At 38.8% G+C, this 19,484-nt stretch overlaps 1 protein-coding gene across 8 annotated transcripts in view; it reads left to right on the top strand.

Moving 5' to 3' along the window:
- Nucleotides 1-19,484, top strand: part of RFX3 (regulatory factor X3) — a 250,388-nt gene that overhangs the window by 192,158 nt on the left and 38,746 nt on the right. For all 8 annotated transcript variants that reach the window (XM_077759440.1, XM_077759435.1, XM_077759433.1 and 5 more), the window contains 6 exons: nt 1,634-1,755; nt 3,724-3,836; nt 8,002-8,117; nt 8,555-8,709; nt 12,707-12,804; nt 15,860-16,009. In XM_077759440.1, coding sequence (XP_077615566.1) covers nt 1,634-1,755; nt 3,724-3,836; nt 8,002-8,117; nt 8,555-8,709; nt 12,707-12,804; nt 15,860-16,009 — 754 coding nt within the window. The remainder of the gene's footprint in view (nt 1-1,633; nt 1,756-3,723; nt 3,837-8,001; nt 8,118-8,554; nt 8,710-12,706; nt 12,805-15,859; nt 16,010-19,484) is intronic.

The following is a 19,484-nucleotide window of genomic DNA, read 5'->3' as shown; positions in this document are numbered from 1 at the left end:
CCCCAAGACTTTCTCAAATTTCTGTCTCTTATGTTTTTTTTTTTTTTTTTTTTTGTTTTGCTTCTCCACGATAATTCTTTAAGGAGAAAAAATATTTTTAAAAACTCAATTTTTTTCATAAATGACACTTCCGGCACATTTTCCTCAATGCACAAGTACTTTGAGATTTTTTTTCCCCCCATGAAATAAAAGGATAGGTTTGAGTTGTTTGATATCCTTAGAGAATAACACATGTTGGCGGAATGGGGCCATCAGAGATGGTAACAGGAATGAAGTCTCCTGTTCACCTTCTGACTTGGTTTGCTTTTTGTAGTTCTCTGTGAGTTACTGTCACATAAGAAAGGAATGCAGATGTCATTATGAGGGATTGTAGTTTTATTTCTGGGAAGGTTTGCTTATCTAAGTTCTCATTAATAACAGTCAAGATGGAGTCCTTTCCTAACACAGCCCGACCGTTCGTTTGCACCATAGCTGTTCATTTCATATCTGTTACCACAGTGCCAGTGCCTTTGCGTATATCTTGTTCGTGTATCGAGGACATTGCGATTCAGAATAATTCCATGCCAGTGGTACAGTGAAGTGTCTGGGTGGAGAGAACATTAGGTGATTTAGTTTATAAATATAATCAGAAAGGGAGGGGGTTGAGTGGGAGAATAAACATGAAGTGAATGCCATCTCTCAGTAATAAGCTTATTGTTGATTTTAATTTTTTTCTTAGGGTTATCTGTCTTTTCTGAATTTCTGAAATGAAGGAAAATAATTGAAATCTTAGGAAAAGAAGAAATTAGAGTTGCTGCTTCTTTTCTTATCTTGTATTTGCCCATCTTAAGAGACTCACCTGGGCTGTTTTTCACATGTGCTGTTTCTCTCCCAGTCTTTCCTTCTCGCCTGTGCTGAAACCAGCTTGCCCTGTCTTAGCAGAAGAGCTCCTGAGTTTGTATAAGTAGGACCTGACCCTAAATGCATACGTGTAGCTGACTTTGATTCTGTTGATTTTTTTTTTTTAACTGGTAACCTACTTTGTACATGGAATCGTGCATGTGTTTTGCTACAAGCTGGTGCTTACGGTCTTTGTTTTTGCAAATGAGGGTAGGGGTCAATGGGGATGAATGTCTTGAGATGTATAGGCAGCTTTAGGAAATATGAAAACGAGTATGGAAGAGTTTGTAGGCCGAATCACGTTTGAGAGATATTAATTAATGGAAAGCCATTCGTTAACATTTCCCAGGCCCCAGCTCCTAGCTTTTATTCCACATTCAAGTCCCAATGTATTTAAAATGTTTTCCCCTTGATCCATTGGCCATTAAAGGTTATGTTCAGACTGCGTATAATCGTGGGCATCCTTGCCACTGTTGTCCAAAGAAATACCTTGTAACTCGTGTGTTCATTGATAAATTTCTGAATTTTCGAAACCTGGTCCCTTTCCTAAGCCTCCTTCTCCATTTTCTTTTTCACAATTGAAAAAAATTTCTTCATCCTAACTTTTTGAGTGTCTGGGGGAAAAAAAAATCCTACAACTATCATGAGTCGTTAAAGAAGAGAGAATAAAATCGAATGCCATGGGAGTTTTGCGTAGTATGTAAAAAACAAGGAATAATTTGGTTTATTTGTTTCTTCCCATCTAATATTTTAGGTACAAGCCCATGCAGAAAGTGGATGGGGTTGCAGATGGTTTCACAGGAAGTGGTCAACAGACAGGCACATCTGTTGAGCAAACTGTAATTGCCCAAAGTCAACATCATCAACAGTTTTTAGGTATGTTAAGGTATAATGCATATTAGTTGCTATTAGGCTGTTGAAAAGAAGACAACAATAGTAGTTTTCTCCACGTGCTGTGTTTGTTACAGATGTTAATTACACAGAAAGATTTGTGTGTCTCTGTGCATAGCCTGTGATAGTTCTAGATCATTTCTACTGTCTCATGTTCACTAGAGCTTTTAAGAAGCCTCAACCCATGTAGGACTTCTAAGTGCATAGAAAACATGACATTGTTTTGCAGAATCTGTGTTCATGGGGTTTTTGTGATGAAAATTCTGTTGTGTCCGCTTTCAGTAGTTTACTTCAAGTGCCAACAAGAATTCTCATTGCCTGCCGATAAGGTTGCAAACGTACACTCTCAGATTAGAAAAAAAATTACTAGAAACTTTGGAAAAGTGAGCTATTCTTGAAAGGAATTTGAAAATTGATCACAATCTATCCTATTTTTCTAAATTTTGTAGATGTGTCCCTGTTTCTTGTTATGTAAATAAAGAGTTAGGGCGTGGGACGTGAGCATCCTGCGTATTCCTGTGATAGCTTGACGTGCAGAAAAGGCACTTTAATTGACAGCTCTTGTGAAGCTGAACACGCATGATGTCCATACGGCAGGTCAAGACAGACAGAAGCCAACAAAGAGTTTGCGTGTGAGTGAGTCTGTGCGTGTGTATACTTGTCTGTGTGGACTTTTCTTTTTTTTTTCTTTTTTTTTTTAATGTTTTTTATTTATTTCTACGAGAGAGAGAGAGACAGCGTGAGCAGGGGAGGGTCAGAGAGAGAGGGAGTCACAGACTGAAACAGGCTCCAGGCTCTGAGCTGGCTGTCAGCACAGAGCCCGACGCGGGGCTCGAACCCACGAACCGCGAGATCATGACCTAAGCGAAAGTCGGACGCTTAACCGACTAAGCCACCCAGGCGCCCCCTGTGTGGACTTTTCTGACAAACAGTTCAAAAAGCCTCTAAAGTTAGAGTAGCTACTGACCTTGAAAACATTAGGGCAGCGTTTCCCAAACTGGGGTACTCACGTGTATTCCGGAGAGCCTTGAACCTCTCTACGAGAATTTTGATTTTTTTACTTGATGTTTTTATTTTAATTAGAATCTGTAAAAATAATAATAATAAGAGTGTCTTCTGGCTTATCTAGAAGACTAGAACGAATACCATTGTGCGGTTTTAGTGAATGCATTTGGATTTGAATTTATGATAAAGCAGGTGCCAAAGTACATTGCATAAATTGCCAGAGCTAATGAGAATGGAACAGGGAGAGACTAGGTAAATTATGTAAATTATGTAATTCATCCCAAGGGAAGTCTCAATGATGTCCCGGTGCTGTGTGGAGGAAGGTTCCACAGCTCATTTGAATATAGAAGAGTAATGGTATAGTACCTGTTGGTACAGGCCTGTCAAATTCGAAAGACGTTGGGTCGCAGTAGTCAATACTGTATTCATGTCGCAAGAGTTAACTTAGCGATAGAACAGCAACATCACCATCATAGCAAATCAATGTTGTTCAGTTTAATGTCACTTTTGTAAATTTATGTGTGTTCGTTTCATAGCTCTTTTGGTTTATGATGTTATAAGAAGTACGAGTATAATGAGTTTAAAGCTAGGTTTATTTTTTTATGTTCCTAAGGAACACAGTAATAACTGAAATGGATACTGGCCAGCTCGAGATATTTTTCTCTTAATAGGGGCCCTATGTTGAGAGACATTATGGTCTGTTATTTCTAGTATAATTGTAGCGAAAATTTAGTTCCTCCACAATTTCTCAGTGCCTCCTCTATTCTCTTCCCCCGGATGACGTTGCTACATTTTGTGTGAAACATACTACTATGAGAAGTTGTTCATCGTTGGACCTCTGGCCCTTACGTTTTTTTCCTTTTTTTAGTCCTCTTAAATTTTCCCTCATTAATCTGTAATTGGCACAATCCACGAGAGTTTTTTTCTGTTGTGTTGTCATGGCAACAGATGCATCTCGAGCACTTCCAGAGTTTGGAGAAGTTGAAATCTCTTCTCTGCCAGATGGTACTACCTTTGAGGATATCAAGTCACTGCAGAGTCTTTATCGAGAGCACTGTGAGGTAAGTTTTTCCAAACACAGTATGAATGCATGCTAAATTTTTGCCAGACAACTTGCTGTAATAAAATAATCAGGCTTACTCCTCGTGGACAGGTAAAGTCAGTTCATATATCTTTGAACACTAAGCAGTTCATCTTTCTTCTTGTCTCAGACTAAAGAAATGACGGATGCAAGAAAGGGAAAATAGATTTTACTTTCCATCTCCTTAGCATATCCTAATCCGAATCCTTTGATGTGGCAATTCTGCCACCTCTAGGTACCCACCCTTGAAAATGTGCCACCTGGGTGAAGACGTAACTGTACAAGGGAACCCGTTGCCTTACGGCTTTTAGTGCAAAAGATTGGTTGGAGCTTCAACATCTACAAGGGAACTAATAAATAAAACACGATACAGTCTCTTAAGCAGAATACTGTGCCGCCATTAAAAAGAACAGATGCTTCTAGGTGTCCTAATGAGGAATCCGTCCCGGGATTTATTTTTGGAAAAGCGAGATGTAAAACACGGTGTATATTATACTGTCATCTGAGTGGGAAGGAACATGTATATGAACTTCTCCAGCAGAAAAAGCAGACTATGAATGTGTTTATGGCGGCCGCCTGTTGAAGGAAACTGGATAACTGGGAGTCAGTGGGCAGAGACTTAATTTTTCCATATCCTTTTTAAGCTTTTGAATTTCACACCATGACTGTGTTATATCTGTCAAAAATATTTTCTAGAGGATGCCTGGCTGGCTCAGTCAGAAGAGCATGTGACTCTTGATCTCAGGGTTGTGAGTTTGAGCCCCACATTGGGTATATACATGACTTAAATAAGTATATAAACTTGAAAAAAAGAAGAAAGTATTTTCTAACAATGTTTAGTGAAGCACTTTAGGTGTTCTGTCCAGGGATTAATGAGGCTCTAGTTTTGTTTTGTTTTTCTGGTTACTTAGCATTTCTCTTGGTATTTTCCATCCCTGCTTTTCCCCCTTTTCCGAGTGTGCCCCATTAGAACGGACTCCTCGTCTCCAGGAGAGGGTATGAATGCATCTGTAGCTTACCTGGTGGAAAGGGCAGAAAGGGATTGCAATAAGAATTGTCTTAAGTGCCTTTTTGAAAGAAGAGTCTGTTTACAATTTAAGTAGCTTTATTCCAGGGCTATTTGTGATCTGACCCTTGCCTTTCACGGACAGCCCTCCTCACTGCTGACAAGGCAGTACGCAGTGAGGAGTCTCAGCTCATAGCCTTCACACATTTCTTTCCCACTCCAGAAATGCCAACTGCTTCAGTGAATCCCAGTGCTTGTCTAGGTTGCTAGATCACTAACACCCAAGGCCAAGCCCTCTCTTTGTTCCCAACATTAGTTGGAATGATGACAGACACTTAGTATCCATCTCTCTGACTACACCGTGCTTCTTCCAACCTTAGAGAATTTCTGGAGGAGCCTTATGTGTCTAGAAAAAATTTCTTTGTACACAGATATCACATGTACTCACGTTTTATCTATAGATGTCTAAGCAACTTCTCATTTCTCTGTGTTCAGGTGAATCTTTCTTAAAGCAGCCTGACTCACACAAATATAATTTGGATTCTTTTGGAGTTTCTATTTGTTCGAAATACAAGTTGGAGCATGATCCTTTATATTACTAAAGAATGTGTGGTAAACTTATTCTAAGTGAAAAGCTCCACCAGTAAGATGAGAGATGAAAATATCTTTGGGGCTACAAAAATTTCATTAAAATACCAACATTTGGGAATAGACTGTATGAAGAGATACGGACAGGAATGGTAATCAATATATGTGGGAAATGGCCGTTCATAGAATGATCCCCCTGTATTTCATGGAATTAGAAGCATTGACGCCAGCTCGCATGACCCATGGCGGCAGGCATGAGAAAGAGGAATTCTGATTGCTTTTTCATGTCAGGCCTCCAGACTTTGGAAATACAGGTGTCCCAGTCTCTTCTCCTGTCCTGTAAATAGTCACCTGCCCTAAACCAGTACAATAAGTATTATTTAAAAATACATCTGCCTACGTATTTCAGTCTGAACGTATTTGAAAGTGGGTGGACAAAGGATAAAATGTTTTATTCACTTGCAAAAATGTCCCAAGTGAGGCTGATGTGAGTGTCCTTTTCAAAAGAATTATTTGAGATTATTTAATTTGAAGAGAGAGTGCATTTCAGATGCACTGATTTCTTTACTTGCCTTATTTCATATTCTGTACAGTTTATGCTTTTAAAGAAAGATTAATATACCTTTTTTTGTTTTTTGGAATTCTCATGATTTGTTTATCAAAGATATAAGTATCACTAGTTTTGTTATGTAAGGAACCAGTATAATTTTCTTCACAAGCTGCTGCAGCAGTAACTGTTTTTTTTCTTTAAGCATAGTGTTCTTTTATTTATTTTTTTAAATGTTTACTTATCTTTGAGAGAGAGGGACGGATACACAGAGTGTGAGCAGGGAAAGGGCAGAGAGAGAGGAAGACACAGAATCTGAAGCAGGCTCCAGGCTCTGAGCTGTCAGCACAGAGCCCGCCACGAGGCTCAAACGCAACGAACTGTGAGATTATGACCTGAGCCGAAGTTGGACGCTTAACCAACTGAGCCGTCCAGGCGCCCCGAAAGCTTAGTGTTTTTATATCAATCTCATAGATAGAGAGACCTAGGTATTATATATGATATTAGCAGTAGTTTTATTAATAGCTATCTCTCAGAATGAAAGTTGAAAGAGCAGTATAATGATTTGCCTCTTGAGAACATTTTTGCCTGGGAGGGGGGACATTGATCTGCCTTTTACTTTCAACACTCACATCATAATTGTTCCTAATATCACAGCGTGAGGAGTGTGGTAATTAATTCATCCCTTTCCCTCCATCTTCATTATCCGACTACTTGTAACATTCCCTACTCGTTACCAGAACATGCCCTCAAAACGTATTTTGCTTAACATTTGAATCGGTCTGAATATTTATATAGGACAGTTCTCCTCTGTATCCTGCATAGGGCCAGATTGACACAGGTGACAGAGACCATACAATTACGAAGTTATAGTTTCCTCCGTTTGCCTCACACACCCAGATCGACTCTCCCGATTGCCCCCTGTTGTCTCTCTGCTTCTATGAATTCTGCTGATCTCGATGGGCCTGTTTCACCTGTCCTGGTCCTCAGTGCTGCCAGCATCGACACGTTATGCTGATGACTTCTGTCTTTTATGCTCAAAATAATCACAGAGTCACATGCTCTTTGCACAAACAAGTTATTCTTTGGTTTTGTGGCTGCTTTTATCTGAAGGCGAATTTATAAACTAATTGCAATGGCAGGGTGAAATTAAATCTGATCATCAAAATTTAATGAAGGGGGCAAATTTTAGCATCATCAAAACCAAAAAAAAAAACATCTTTGATGCAGCTGGGAAATGGTTCTGGGAGATAAAATGAAGGAGAAGGAGGATGTGGCTCCTGCCCCCAAGGTTAGAAAAGGGGATGGTCTTAATGCCCTTCTCTAAAGGGAATAAGCAGAGGAAGGAATGAGACGGAGGTGTGGCTTGACCACAGCCCTTATTCTGCCAGGACAGGTGCTGTCCTCTGAAGGCCAGTCTCATTGTAATTCCTGGCCCAACCTCTGGTTGCCTGGGAACACTCTGGAATCCTCATCAGCCGCCCTAGACAGGCTCAGTTAGCCCTGACTGTCCACCGTGCACAGGCTGCTCTACACCCTTCCCTTCCGCCATCTTTGCCGGCCGTGAGCACACCCAACCCTTTGGGGACCACCAATGTGAATCGAATCTTTGTTCTGTGTCCTTTGGGGTCTGAGAATAGGAAGAGTCACAGCAGCCGTGGAGGCAGAAGGAAGCCGTGTGTGAAGGAATGAAAGAAAAGCAAGAGAGGAAAATGGAGAGGAAGGGGAGTTAGGGAGAAAAAAGAGAGGTAAAGCGAGGCTGGGATATGAGGCCATTCCTGGAGGACTACATGCCAGCCTGTTCATCGTTCCAGAGCTTATGTTCTCCCTGCCTGAGCTCTTCTGTTCGCTTTCCATTGGCCACAGTTACTCCACTTTCACCGTATAACCTACAAACCCCTCAGGTGCCTCCACCCCTGCCCTCCCAGTACGGAACGCGCTCCTCGCACCTGCCCGTGAGAAGCGTCGTGAGGTAACGCCAGTATAACCATTCTGTTCCTTCAGGCAATACTGGACGTTGTCGTGAATCTTCAGTTTAGCCTGATAGAAAAACTGTGGCAAACATTCTGGCGCTATTCTCCCTCTACTCCAACCGACGGCACTACCATCACCGAATCAAGGTCAGAATCAATATGCTTTTCCGATCCATTTTCTTGGCCGAGTAGATGTCACAGCTAATAAACTGGAGATCTGTATACCAGTTGTGAACCTTACCTGATAACCTTAACTGAATAGCTTGAAATGAACCACAAACTGCTCTCTGGAGGTTTCGGTGTGTGTGTGGTAGCTCCCATTTTTATTGATTTGGGGGACTGCGGTAGAGCTATTTCATCCTCATGGAATTAGTATCACACCTGCCTCTCATGCCGTCAGAAGGTATTAACGTGCGCAGGCAGCTCTGGGGGAGTGTTATATGGACGCAGCCGTACGGACCCCGTGCAATGGTGGTATAGTGCTAACCTCAGTAATATTTGATAAACTAAAACTATTTTTAAAGTCCATTTTCTTTTTTATCCTCATTTTCCATCTATTCATTTGCTACATTTATTCACACCAGCAATCTGAGTGAAATAGAAAGTCGACTTCCGAAAGCAAAGCTGATAACTCTGTGCAAACATGAGTCTATCCTGAAATGGATGTGTAACTGTGACCATGGGATGTACCAGGCTTTGGTGGAGATTCTCATCCCCGACGTGCTTAGACCTATTCCTAGTAAGTTAAATGCAGACAAGTACGGATGCTTTTGTTCTCATACATTCCACCCAAGAAGTTTGGGGAAGGGACGTTGCGATGTAGGGTGATTCTAACCTCATTTAGATTTGCCAAAAAATATATATATATATTTCCAACCATGCAACACAAAGGAATATCGAATGAAAGCAGCTTAGAGCAAAACTGTAGGTAACGGGGAAAGAAACATGATCTGTTTTCCAGTCTTTCATTTTCTTTCCGAGAGAAAAGACAACCTAACGATGCGACGGCCACGGTGACTAATTATTATAAGAGCACTCCCAGGCCAGGCAGCCTTGTGAAGGTTTCTCCCCAAGGACACAGTTCCCTTCAGAAAGCTAAAAGTTTTTAAAATCTGTAATTGCGAGGCCAGCCTCTTTCTTTCGTGGTTGCTTTTGATTCGAAATGAATTTGTCTTGGTGTCCGCTAAAGTTGAATTCCTCTCTAAAAGCATTTACTTCGTCACCTCCATCCCGTTGAGAACCACAAATGCAGTTTCCATTAACAGTAATGGTTAACTGGCATTTGGAAAGAAAAATCTGTATATATATAGCCACATGAGCATTCCCACCATGAAGCAAATAGGAATTACATAGAAAAATTAGGTTTCTTTTTTAAGGGATGGGATGTATTTAGAACAAACAAAGCCATTTTCTGCACGTGTCAATATAAATGCTACTGTGGATACTTGTGGTAGAAGTAGGCAGTTGAAATGATTTTATGCGGACACCTTTATGGCACATACTAGTGACCTTAACATTTCAACAAGTGGGACAGAATTTCCACTCCGCAGTGACATTAATAAGGTAAAAGCAGTCTTTTAGCTTGTGAAATTGGCAACCATGTACTTCAAGTACACTGTTCACAGTTGATTTATGTTAAATCCTAACAGAAATTATTGAAGGAGGGATTTAGTAGAAGAAAAGGGGAAGATACCAGCATGTGTATGTTTATACTTTCTTTTTTTCTTCCTGAATATGACAGACAACGGTGGAAGATAGTGCTTTCCAGGTGTTCCCCTCCATCTCAAAATATATGCTTAGATACTCATTTACATATAATATTAAGGAACACCCATAAGTTTGTACAGAAATAAGTTTAAGGAAAAGAAATCCAACTGTCATTGTCTCGCATTTTTGTCAATTGCTAGTTTTTTCCACTCTATCTGCACCAAGCTTCCTGACTGACAATTGATTAAAAGTGACGTTGTCATGGAAAATTTCAGTGTGTAAATTCTCTCCTGATTTATGTTCCAGAATCTTGATTTTCCTTGTTTTTGTCTTGCTCCCTGTGCTCTGAGTGATAATCTCTAGAGATGTGTCAGGGAAGTTGCATAGGGGTGGCTCATTAGCCAGTGACCTCTGGCCCATAAAGTACCATTTCTCTCATGAGATACAAGAAGAGATGTCGGTGAACTCTTTCTTTTGTGAGGGAAATCACCAACATCAATTTCTGTTAACACCACAAGACTTATGAAGTCAACAGTTTCCTAAACTAAATCATGTATCACTTTTCATTGACTCTAAGCCTCATAATTTTAAGGGTACAGCAGCACCCTTGACCTTTGTTTTGTGCAAATTTTGATTCGAAAACCAGTTTCTTCTGTCAAGAAATTTGTCTCTACATTTAGCAGATAACTCAACTTCAGGAATTTTCACGTGACCTTAGTTTTATAGCTTCTATGAAGTTACCAGGGACATTAATGTGCTACCCTACAAAGTACATTTGGAAATTTAATTCTGAGTCTATAACAAGACTTCACAAACTAAAACTTAAATTACAGCTCACATAGCTATCTTCTGATCATGTGCATTTTAATATCAATCGCAAGCAGGCCGAGACAAGTTAGCCTTGGAATAGTTTTAAATTGTAAACCATCCATTCATGAGAAAAAGTTGTCAGAGTCAATCTGCACAATTTGATCTGACATGAATCCCTAGAGAGAGAGCAGACTTAATTTTATTTTTAAAAATTATATTTTCCTGGCTACTAGTACTTCACTCTACCCATTTACTGTCCAGATGGGATTCCTTTTTTTAGCCAAAAAATGTCTTCATATCACACTAATTTGAAGTCAGCTTGAAGCTACTCTATTCTAAAATACATTTATCTGAAAGTGAAACACAGTTATGTGTAAGAATTGTATAAGAACCCAACCAGCAACACTTATGTACAATTATGAGTGTCTGTAAAGGCGGCCCCCAAACTCCTATAGTACAAGAAAGCAAAAGCTTACACTCACTTGATATACAACACATCTTTTTCTCTTATAATCTTCCCTAGCATGAAATTTGTCTAGATAAAACAAGACCCATGCTAAATATTTTTTTAAAGTAACTTTTCTTGGTTCTTGGTTTTTTCATGCTGATCAAGTAATGTGTTCTATGTGAATAGTAGAAAACATGCAAAATACAGACAGCCAAGTTGAATTCTGAACAAAATTTTACTGAGTTTCAAAAAGGGTTGTTAATTTTTTTTCACTCTTTTTCATTTCCATTCATGCCTGCCCTCCATGGTTCTAATACATAAGACAGCAGAAAAATATTTTTCTTTCTTTTTTCTTTTTTTTGGCTAAAGTGGGAAGCTTTGGAAATTTCGCAAGATTCGTTCTCTAGAAATTTCCAAGTCCGTGTTTCCAGTAGATGATTGTCATGGTTAAGAATTGATACTTCTTGAGTGTTTTTCCTGATCAAAATTGAGTCATTTGAACCTCTGTTCTATCATTTGACCAGTGAAAGAAATGATTTAAAAAACAGTTGTTTTTATGATTGGGATAGTGGAATTTGTATCTTCTGCAAGCAACTTGAGCAAGCTAAATTATTTCTAACCCTGCTTTACCAAAAGTAATAGAGAGAAGCATGTCAGACTCATTTGAGCACAGGAAGAAAAAGCAAGGAATTTAATCCCAGCATTAACATTAATATCCTTGGTAGCCTTGGAGAAAAACATAACTTCTGTGTTTCTTACAGTAGACTGCAAATTAGAATGCCTACCACATTATAGGGAACCCACAGAGATTAATTACATGTTGTGGGTGTTCCAGACACTTCTCTATTAAATGTCTGAAACTGTTTCCTACACTGAGGAACGTTGGGTACAGATGAAGTAAAATGCTATTGACTGAATTACTTGTTGAACAAGAGAAGAAATTTTTTTTATTATTATTATACAGCAGTCCTAGGAAGTAGATCCCTTCTTGTAAAATAGTTGTAGTCATTCCTGATAACTGATGATGCTTCCAGTCATTTTATGACCACTATAAAAACTACTCTCGTGGGACCCAACTCTCTTTCGGGTCTTAACAAATTCGTGAAGAACACGAACGGACTATTTTAGGAATATCTTAAGAATATCAGTCTCTGTGACAGCAATTTTATCACATTGATCTTTTATCTCAACCTGCCAAGTGAAACGGAGAATAGTTTTCCAAAATTTTGAAATCAGGCAATTTTAATTTTTACCTTTTCAACAAGAGTAAGAGATACTAATACAATATGTTCTAGCATGAATAGATGTGTAGAGGAAGGGAGAAAGCTTTGCATTATTTTCTTTTAACTAAAGAAAGGAAAATTGATTAAGAGCTTGACAAATCAGGGTGAAGAATTTATAAAGAAAATACTTAGCCTTTGAGCATTAAGCTATTAATGAAAAGAGTGCCTTGTTCAAGATAGAAGATTCCATAAGTATATTCACAACTGGTATATGTTACTATAAGCAGAAATGTTTGAATATTTTCATTTCCCAACAAAGCGTCATAAATATCTGAGAACAAAATAGCTGTAAAGGGGGATAAAAGCCCAAAATACAATTCTTGGATGCTTTCAAAGTTAGGAATAATGTGGAAAAAGTCTTGCCAATGAGGACAATATAAGTTCTGTGTTACTTCAGATGTCATGTACGCATGTTTTCTCCTCTCCTGGAATAAAGATTAATGTTCTTTGGTGTCTTTTTCGTTCTGCTTTTATTCTTTAACATTTAGGTGCCTTGACCCAAGCCATTCGAAATTTTGCAAAAAGCCTTGAAGGTTGGCTTTCCAATGCCATGAACAATATCCCACAGAGAATGATACAAACCAAGGTAAGTTTTTATGTTTTTGCTTTTTCCTCTGTATTTAGAAAATTGTTCTCTATTATGTACAATGTAGAAAATTGTTCTGTATTATGTTGGTATTGTAATATATTGAACTTTTCAAACTGATGTTTTTATTTTTGCTTTATAACCGTGTAATAAAGAACTTGCACAGGAGATGTTCTTTGATAATGCTCCTCTCCAAGGAACTAGAGAAGCATTTTAAGTGTGGTGTATTTATAAGCCTGTTTCCAAAGTATATATTTCAGATTGCTTAATTTCAGAAGTTAAAGAGGATAGCCTAGAATGTTCAAGTAGTTTCTCATCTGAGGGAGTTTTAGCTTTTTGAAGTCCCCACCTATACTCATATTGTGAAATGTTCATGTAAATTAATATTCTTTTGATTTTCAGCATGTTTTATTTTTGACACTGGAGAATGCTTTTGTGAATCAAGTAATCATTTCTTAAAGTGAGCAACTGTCTCATAATTGATCAGCATTTATAAGGAATATGGATTGTGTAGCTAAAGAAATGCATTCTGATCTCCACGTTGTCCCCTCCTAACCTTATTACTTTAGGTTAATCTGTGAACATGTCCTGTGGCAAGATTAGACTGATTTTGTCTAAACTTTGTACCAAAAATTCCATTCATGGCTTTTTCTCAATGACTGTATCCACTGTCAGACTTCAACCGCACGCCTTGTTTTTTAGTTTGGTGGCATAGTTGATAGATTTAGTTCTTGTAGCTAATAAGTCTCTTTGGTAACAAAGGTAGCTCCCAGTTCTTTCTGCTTTGACTTAAGATTTGCAGTAACACTTTCTAAAACATACAGAAAAAGAAAAACAACAACAAAACACAAATAAACAAAATAAGAAAACACACAGAAGGAACATTTCATTGATGTGCCCACCGTAGGTCACTGCTCTAGAGCTTTGCGTTTATGCATGCAGTAAGGATATTCACATTGGCTTCTTAAATTTGAATTTTAAATTTAAATTAAATTAGAATTTTACATCTTCAGTCACACTAGCTGTGTTTCCAGCGCGCCGTAGCCCCATGTGACTAGAGGCTACCATATTTGGCAGCACATACGTAGAACATTTCCATCATTGCAGAAAGTTCTAGAGTGCCACATTGAGGTGAACAAAGAAAGGATGTACTCTTTGATTATGATGGTTACAGGAATGCTTTCCTGTTTGCAAAGTCAGGCATAGCCACAGCAATACCTCAAACAGCTAAAAGTACCTCCCTTCCCAGTATTACCAAAGTGAATGTGCTTGCAGTCTAACTACAATGTTGGCCATTTCATCGACCCCCAGAGTCGATTTGGATGATCTGCCTTGGTGGAGGGTGTCTTCTGCTTTTCTTCTGTCACTGATATGCAGCCTTTTTTTTTTTTTTTTTCCTTTTAGCTGAGCACTCACTCAATGAAGATAATCTACCCTGTCAGAAGAAGAGCATAATTAGGTTATGACTATTGTTATCAAATATTTTCTACCACTATAACATAGTTTCTGTGTAACCTTGAGCAAGCTACAGAATCCCTGTAAGTCACGATGTGTGTCTAATATGATAGTTCTAAGAATTAAAAACAAGGTAATATATGTGAGGTACTTAACATACTATCTGACACATAGGATATACTCAGTTAATATAAACTACGTAAATGGAAAAAAGTCTTAGGACTTATTTTTTGAAAGAATGTGACTTCTCCCATGTTCCACATAGTCTTGAAACATCTATCAGAAAATAGTATCCTTTGACCTGGGAACGCCCTGTATAGACAATGTAATCAGTTGCTGCTTACATGCCCATCATGATTTAATGGCTTACCGTGCATCCCTGTCAATATGTTAAAATGCTCATTAGGTTGACTTTGCATGTGATCAATTTCCAGGAGATCATGAGATTTAGATATTTACTGAGACTTCTTTTGACATTGTCTTTGATACCTTTCAGTGTAGCCTATTTTATCCAAAGTCTCAGCGGGAAGCAAATGGTATATCCAAAGGGAGTAATTGAAAATAATTTCAGAAGGGTCTATTTCCAAAGGTGTAAACAGAGTTAAGAAAACCCAGAAGAATGGTAAAGCACCCAGGGACTGGCAATAGTGGGAAGTCCTGAGCATCACTAGGTCTGAAGCAGGGGAAAGAGGTAAAAGCTATGGCATCAGGAGATCATCTCCTTCCCCCCAAGGACCGGGGTCTTAGACCAGGAAAGCTGGCCTTGCCAAAATAGGGAGAGAGCTGAGGGTGCAGGGGAATACATACTTTGAACTCAACTCTTTTTTCCCATCGTTCTGTCCCCTCCTAGTGCCGATCATTGGCCAAACCCAACTGGAAGCCAGAGTGTAAGGGAAGAAGTTAATGTAGTCCATTCAGAGTAGTCTTTCTGGGCACAGAGCGGAATGAAGGATAGAAGGTAGATGTTGAGGGGCAAATGGAGAAATCTTGGGTAGCCCGTCTACATAGATTCAGATGGTTGCTTTAAGTCTGATAAGTTTGTTGACTGTATGTTTGCTGATAAAGGCTATGAACACTCTTAATTCACCTGAAAATTTCTCAGGTTTCTACAAGGTAAAGGAAGTAAGAGCGAATATGAATGACATTGCTCTGAAGAGTCCATTTTTTTAAATCCATTTAAAAAAGTGAAGCTATATAGTTTGGTTTTCTGAATAAAAAGAAAAAAATTGTATTTAATAGAGTTTGTCATTGACTGTCCTACAGAGAGTAAAAAAGAAGTGAAAATCAACATTTTTCCTGCTTCCCAAGCTAGACAAAGTCATTTCCTGCAAGACTGGTTTAATTAATGCTGCACCCAGATGTCGAAGAACATGGAAGTTTGTTTTAGTCTTGACCTCTACCTATTCAAAAGGAAAACAATACTTGGGTTTAGAGATTTAAATGCTATAATTTACAAGTAAGCTCTCACACGAAATGAATTTGAAATAAGTATCAGACGGAAGCATTTAAAATTTGGCAAGGGAACACAGATTTAAAGATTGCGGTGGTTCCTTTTACCAGAGAGGAAGAAACACCCGCTTTTGATGGGATGTCGTTACAGGTCGCCGCTGTAAGTGCCTTTGCCCAGACTCTGCGAAGATACACGTCGCTCAATCACCTGGCCCAGGCAGCTCGTGCAGTGCTTCAGAACACTTCTCAGATCAACCAGATGCTCAACGACCTCAACCGCGTTGACTTTGCCAATGTCCAGGTACCCTGATTTCTCTCAAAGTGGCTCTTTGGGAGAAAGACACCTAATTTTTTCTTCTTCGTGAGGGAAGTCCTATTTCTTTCCAAAGTTGCATCAGTGCACAGACAGCAGCTATGTTCGCATTGTCCTGAAAGACAAGAGTTTGACCCGGCCACGACTTCACTGCTCCTCTGTTTTGTGGTTCAAGTCTGCTGAGATTTATAGTACTAGATGAGAGCAGATGTCAGCAGGGGTTGCTAGATAGTTAAGGAGCAGGGACAGTCACAGTCATTGAAATTAGGTAGACAAGAGATTAAACTCTTTTATCTACTAGCTTTGGGACCTCAGGCACGTTATTTAACAACTCTGGGCTTTCCTTTCTACACCTTATGATACCTATCTTAGATTATTCACATACGTAGGAATACATGAAGTCCTTTGCCCTGTAACATATAAGAGGTGTATGATTTTAATAGTGCCCCACCTTGAGGGGCGCCTGGGTGGTTAACTTAAGCGTCCAACTTTGGCTCAGGTCATGATCTCACAGCTCATGAGTTAGAGCCCTGCATCAGGCTCTCTGCTGTCAGCTCAAGGCCGCTTCAGATCCTCTGTCCCCCTCTTTGTCTGCCCCTCCCCCACTTATGCTCTCTCTCTCTCTCTCTCTCTCTCTCTCTTTCTCTCTCAAAAATAAACATTAGAAAAAAATAGTGCTTCACCTTGAAAGAACTAAGAAGACTTAGAAATCCTATTTCAGAGTGCCTGGTAAATGTTTGTTCATTTGGAAGGAATTAACTAAGGTGTTTGGCTGTTTTGTTTGTCCAAATTGAAAAAAAAAAAAACTTAAACATTGTGATCAAACTATTCACTTGTATTTTAAGGTACACTTAAAAAGACAGCTAATTTAGGAATATTATGAAATCCCACAAATAGTTTATTTCAGATACTAAGGTGAAGAAATTAGTTGTTACCATGTAAAAATAGTACATTGCTCAAAGTATAAGCAAAAAAAGAAAGAAATGCGTAAACTGAACATAATCGAAAACTTCTGTGCTTCAAGATACCAGCAAATTGTGAAACAACAACTGACAAGAACTGAGAAAATTTTCTACTCCTGAAATCATTATTACATATAAATAAATAAATAAATAAATAAATAAAACATTTAAAAAGAAGAATTGAGAAACTTTTTACAAATCATATACCTGATAAAAAATTTATATCTGGAATATGTAAAGAGCTATCACAACCCAATAATAAAAAGGTGGCCCAGGTAGAAAATGGGTGAAGGTCTCCATAGCCATTTCTCCAAAGAAGATATACCAATGGCCAATAAGTACCTAAAAGGATACTGAACGTAATTAGCCACCAGGGAAATGCGAGTCAAAACGACAGGGCCATACTACTTCCCACATCCTAAAATGGCTATAATGAGACAGATAATCACAAGAAGAATGAAGGTAGTTAAGGGTAGAATATGCTGCCCTAGGAAAGAGGTTACTGATTAAAACGAACAGTTCGAGAAGTAAGAGGCAGGGCGAGCCGAAGGGCATGCTTTTTGTGTTCGTGGTGAAAGATGGGAACCCTCACACACTACTGACTAGAATGCAAAATGCAGCCACTTTGGAAAACAGTCTGGCCGTTTCTTAAAAGGTTATGCATAGAGTTTTACCATATGATGCAGCACCTTCCCTCCTAGGTACATACCAAGAGAAATGAAATGATGTCCACATGAAACTTGTATGTGGACATTCATGGCAGCATTATTCACGTTTGCTGCATGAAAGTGGAAACAACCCAAACGTCCATTCCCTAATGAGAGCTTAAACGAAGTGTGGCATATCCACACGGTGGAGTATCATTAGGCAGTAAAAAGAAATGACGTTCTGATACCTGCTACAATGTGAATGAACCTTGGAAATACTTTGCTAAGGAAAGAATCCAGACACAAAGGACCCCGTAGTGGATGATCCCATTTATATGGAATGTGCAGAATAGATAGATCTATGAGACAGAAAGATCCATGACTGCCTAGATTGGGGGCACCGTGAATTGAAGGGTGACAAGGACACAAGGAAGGGTACTGGGGTGTTTTGGGGGGACATGACAGCATTCTAAAATTGTGACAGGTGCACAATTCTGTGAATGTACTGCAGGAAGTCATTGAATGATAGACTGTAAACAAGTGAAATATGATACGTGAATTATATCTCAATATAACTTAAAAAAAATCAATACCTTGGGGCGCCTGGGTGGCTCAGTTGGTTAAGCATCGACTCGATTTCAGCTCCTGTCTCTCTCAAAATAAATAGATAAACTTTAAAAAAAATACCGTGGCTTAAAAATAAACCATTAATGACTCCATTTCTTAGAAATTTTAATCTGCACTCCTCGTCTACTTTTGTTATTTAAATATATCAAAAAGCCGGGCACCTGGGTGGTTCAATTGGTTTAGCGTCCGAGTTCGGCCTAGGTCATGACCTCACCATTTTCAAGTTTGAGGCCTGCATCGGGCTCTCCGCTGACAACTCCGAGCCCGGAGCCTGTTTCAGATGCTGTGTCTCCCTCTCTCTTTCTGCCTCTCTCTCTCTCTCTCCCTCTCTCTCAAAAATAAATAAACATTATAAAATTAAAATAAATCAAAAAGTAGTATTTGGGCTTGATTCATTATAGAGCATAGTAATTAGTCAAGTTCATTCTGACTTTCATGGATTGAGCTCAAACTCCTAGTTATGTGAAAATTTTTTTAAAAATGTGTCTTTCTCTATATCTTTCTATGTGCAAACATGTATAAATGCACACATGCAAACGTAAAACATTCCTAAGAACAAACTGTCCCAGGTTTGCAAAGTCATTAACTTTACATTGTTCATTGAAATTGACGTTAGCTGATTTTCGTGAGAATATTAAAAGTTCATATTGCCTTAAAATCTATCCTACAATGTTCCTTTCAAATCTTCATTCAGAAAAGATACTTTAAAAAGTACCTTTAAAAAAAGTTGAAGTAGTAAGGTTTCAAAAAGTAATGGAAGCTCAGTAGCAGAAAATATATTTAAAAATGATTCCCAGGGAAAAATAAGATAAAAACAGGGAGGGAGACAAACCATAAGAGACTCTTAAATACAGAGAACAAACTGGGGGTGCTAGAAGGGAGGGGGGTGGGTTAAATGGGGGTTGGGCATTAAGGAGGGCACTTGTTGGGATGAGCACTGGGTGTCATATGTAAGTGATGAATCACTGGGTTCTACCCCTGAAGTCAAGACTACACTGTTTGTTAACCAACTTGAATTTAAATAAATAAATTTTAAGAATAAAATAAAATAAAATGCCTTTTACATATCATTAAACAAAAAGGAAGAATGATTCCCGATAGTAGCTGAGAACAGTTTTCTGTTCTATTTGTGTATCTGTAACCCTATGAAGTATTAATGCAAGTGGGTTCTTCCGGGTTATAACTGCCAACCTTGAGACCATCTTTGCATATAAACGGTGGATCCTG

The sequence above is a fragment of the Crocuta crocuta genome, unplaced genomic scaffold (assembly GCF_008692635.1).
Source record: "Crocuta crocuta isolate KB4526 unplaced genomic scaffold, BGI_CrCroc_1.0 scaffold41, whole genome shotgun sequence".
Taxonomy (NCBI): Eukaryota; Metazoa; Chordata; class Mammalia; order Carnivora; family Hyaenidae; genus Crocuta; species Crocuta crocuta.
The sequence above is the reverse complement of the archived record's forward strand: the minus strand, read 5'-3'. Positions and strand labels throughout refer to the sequence as shown.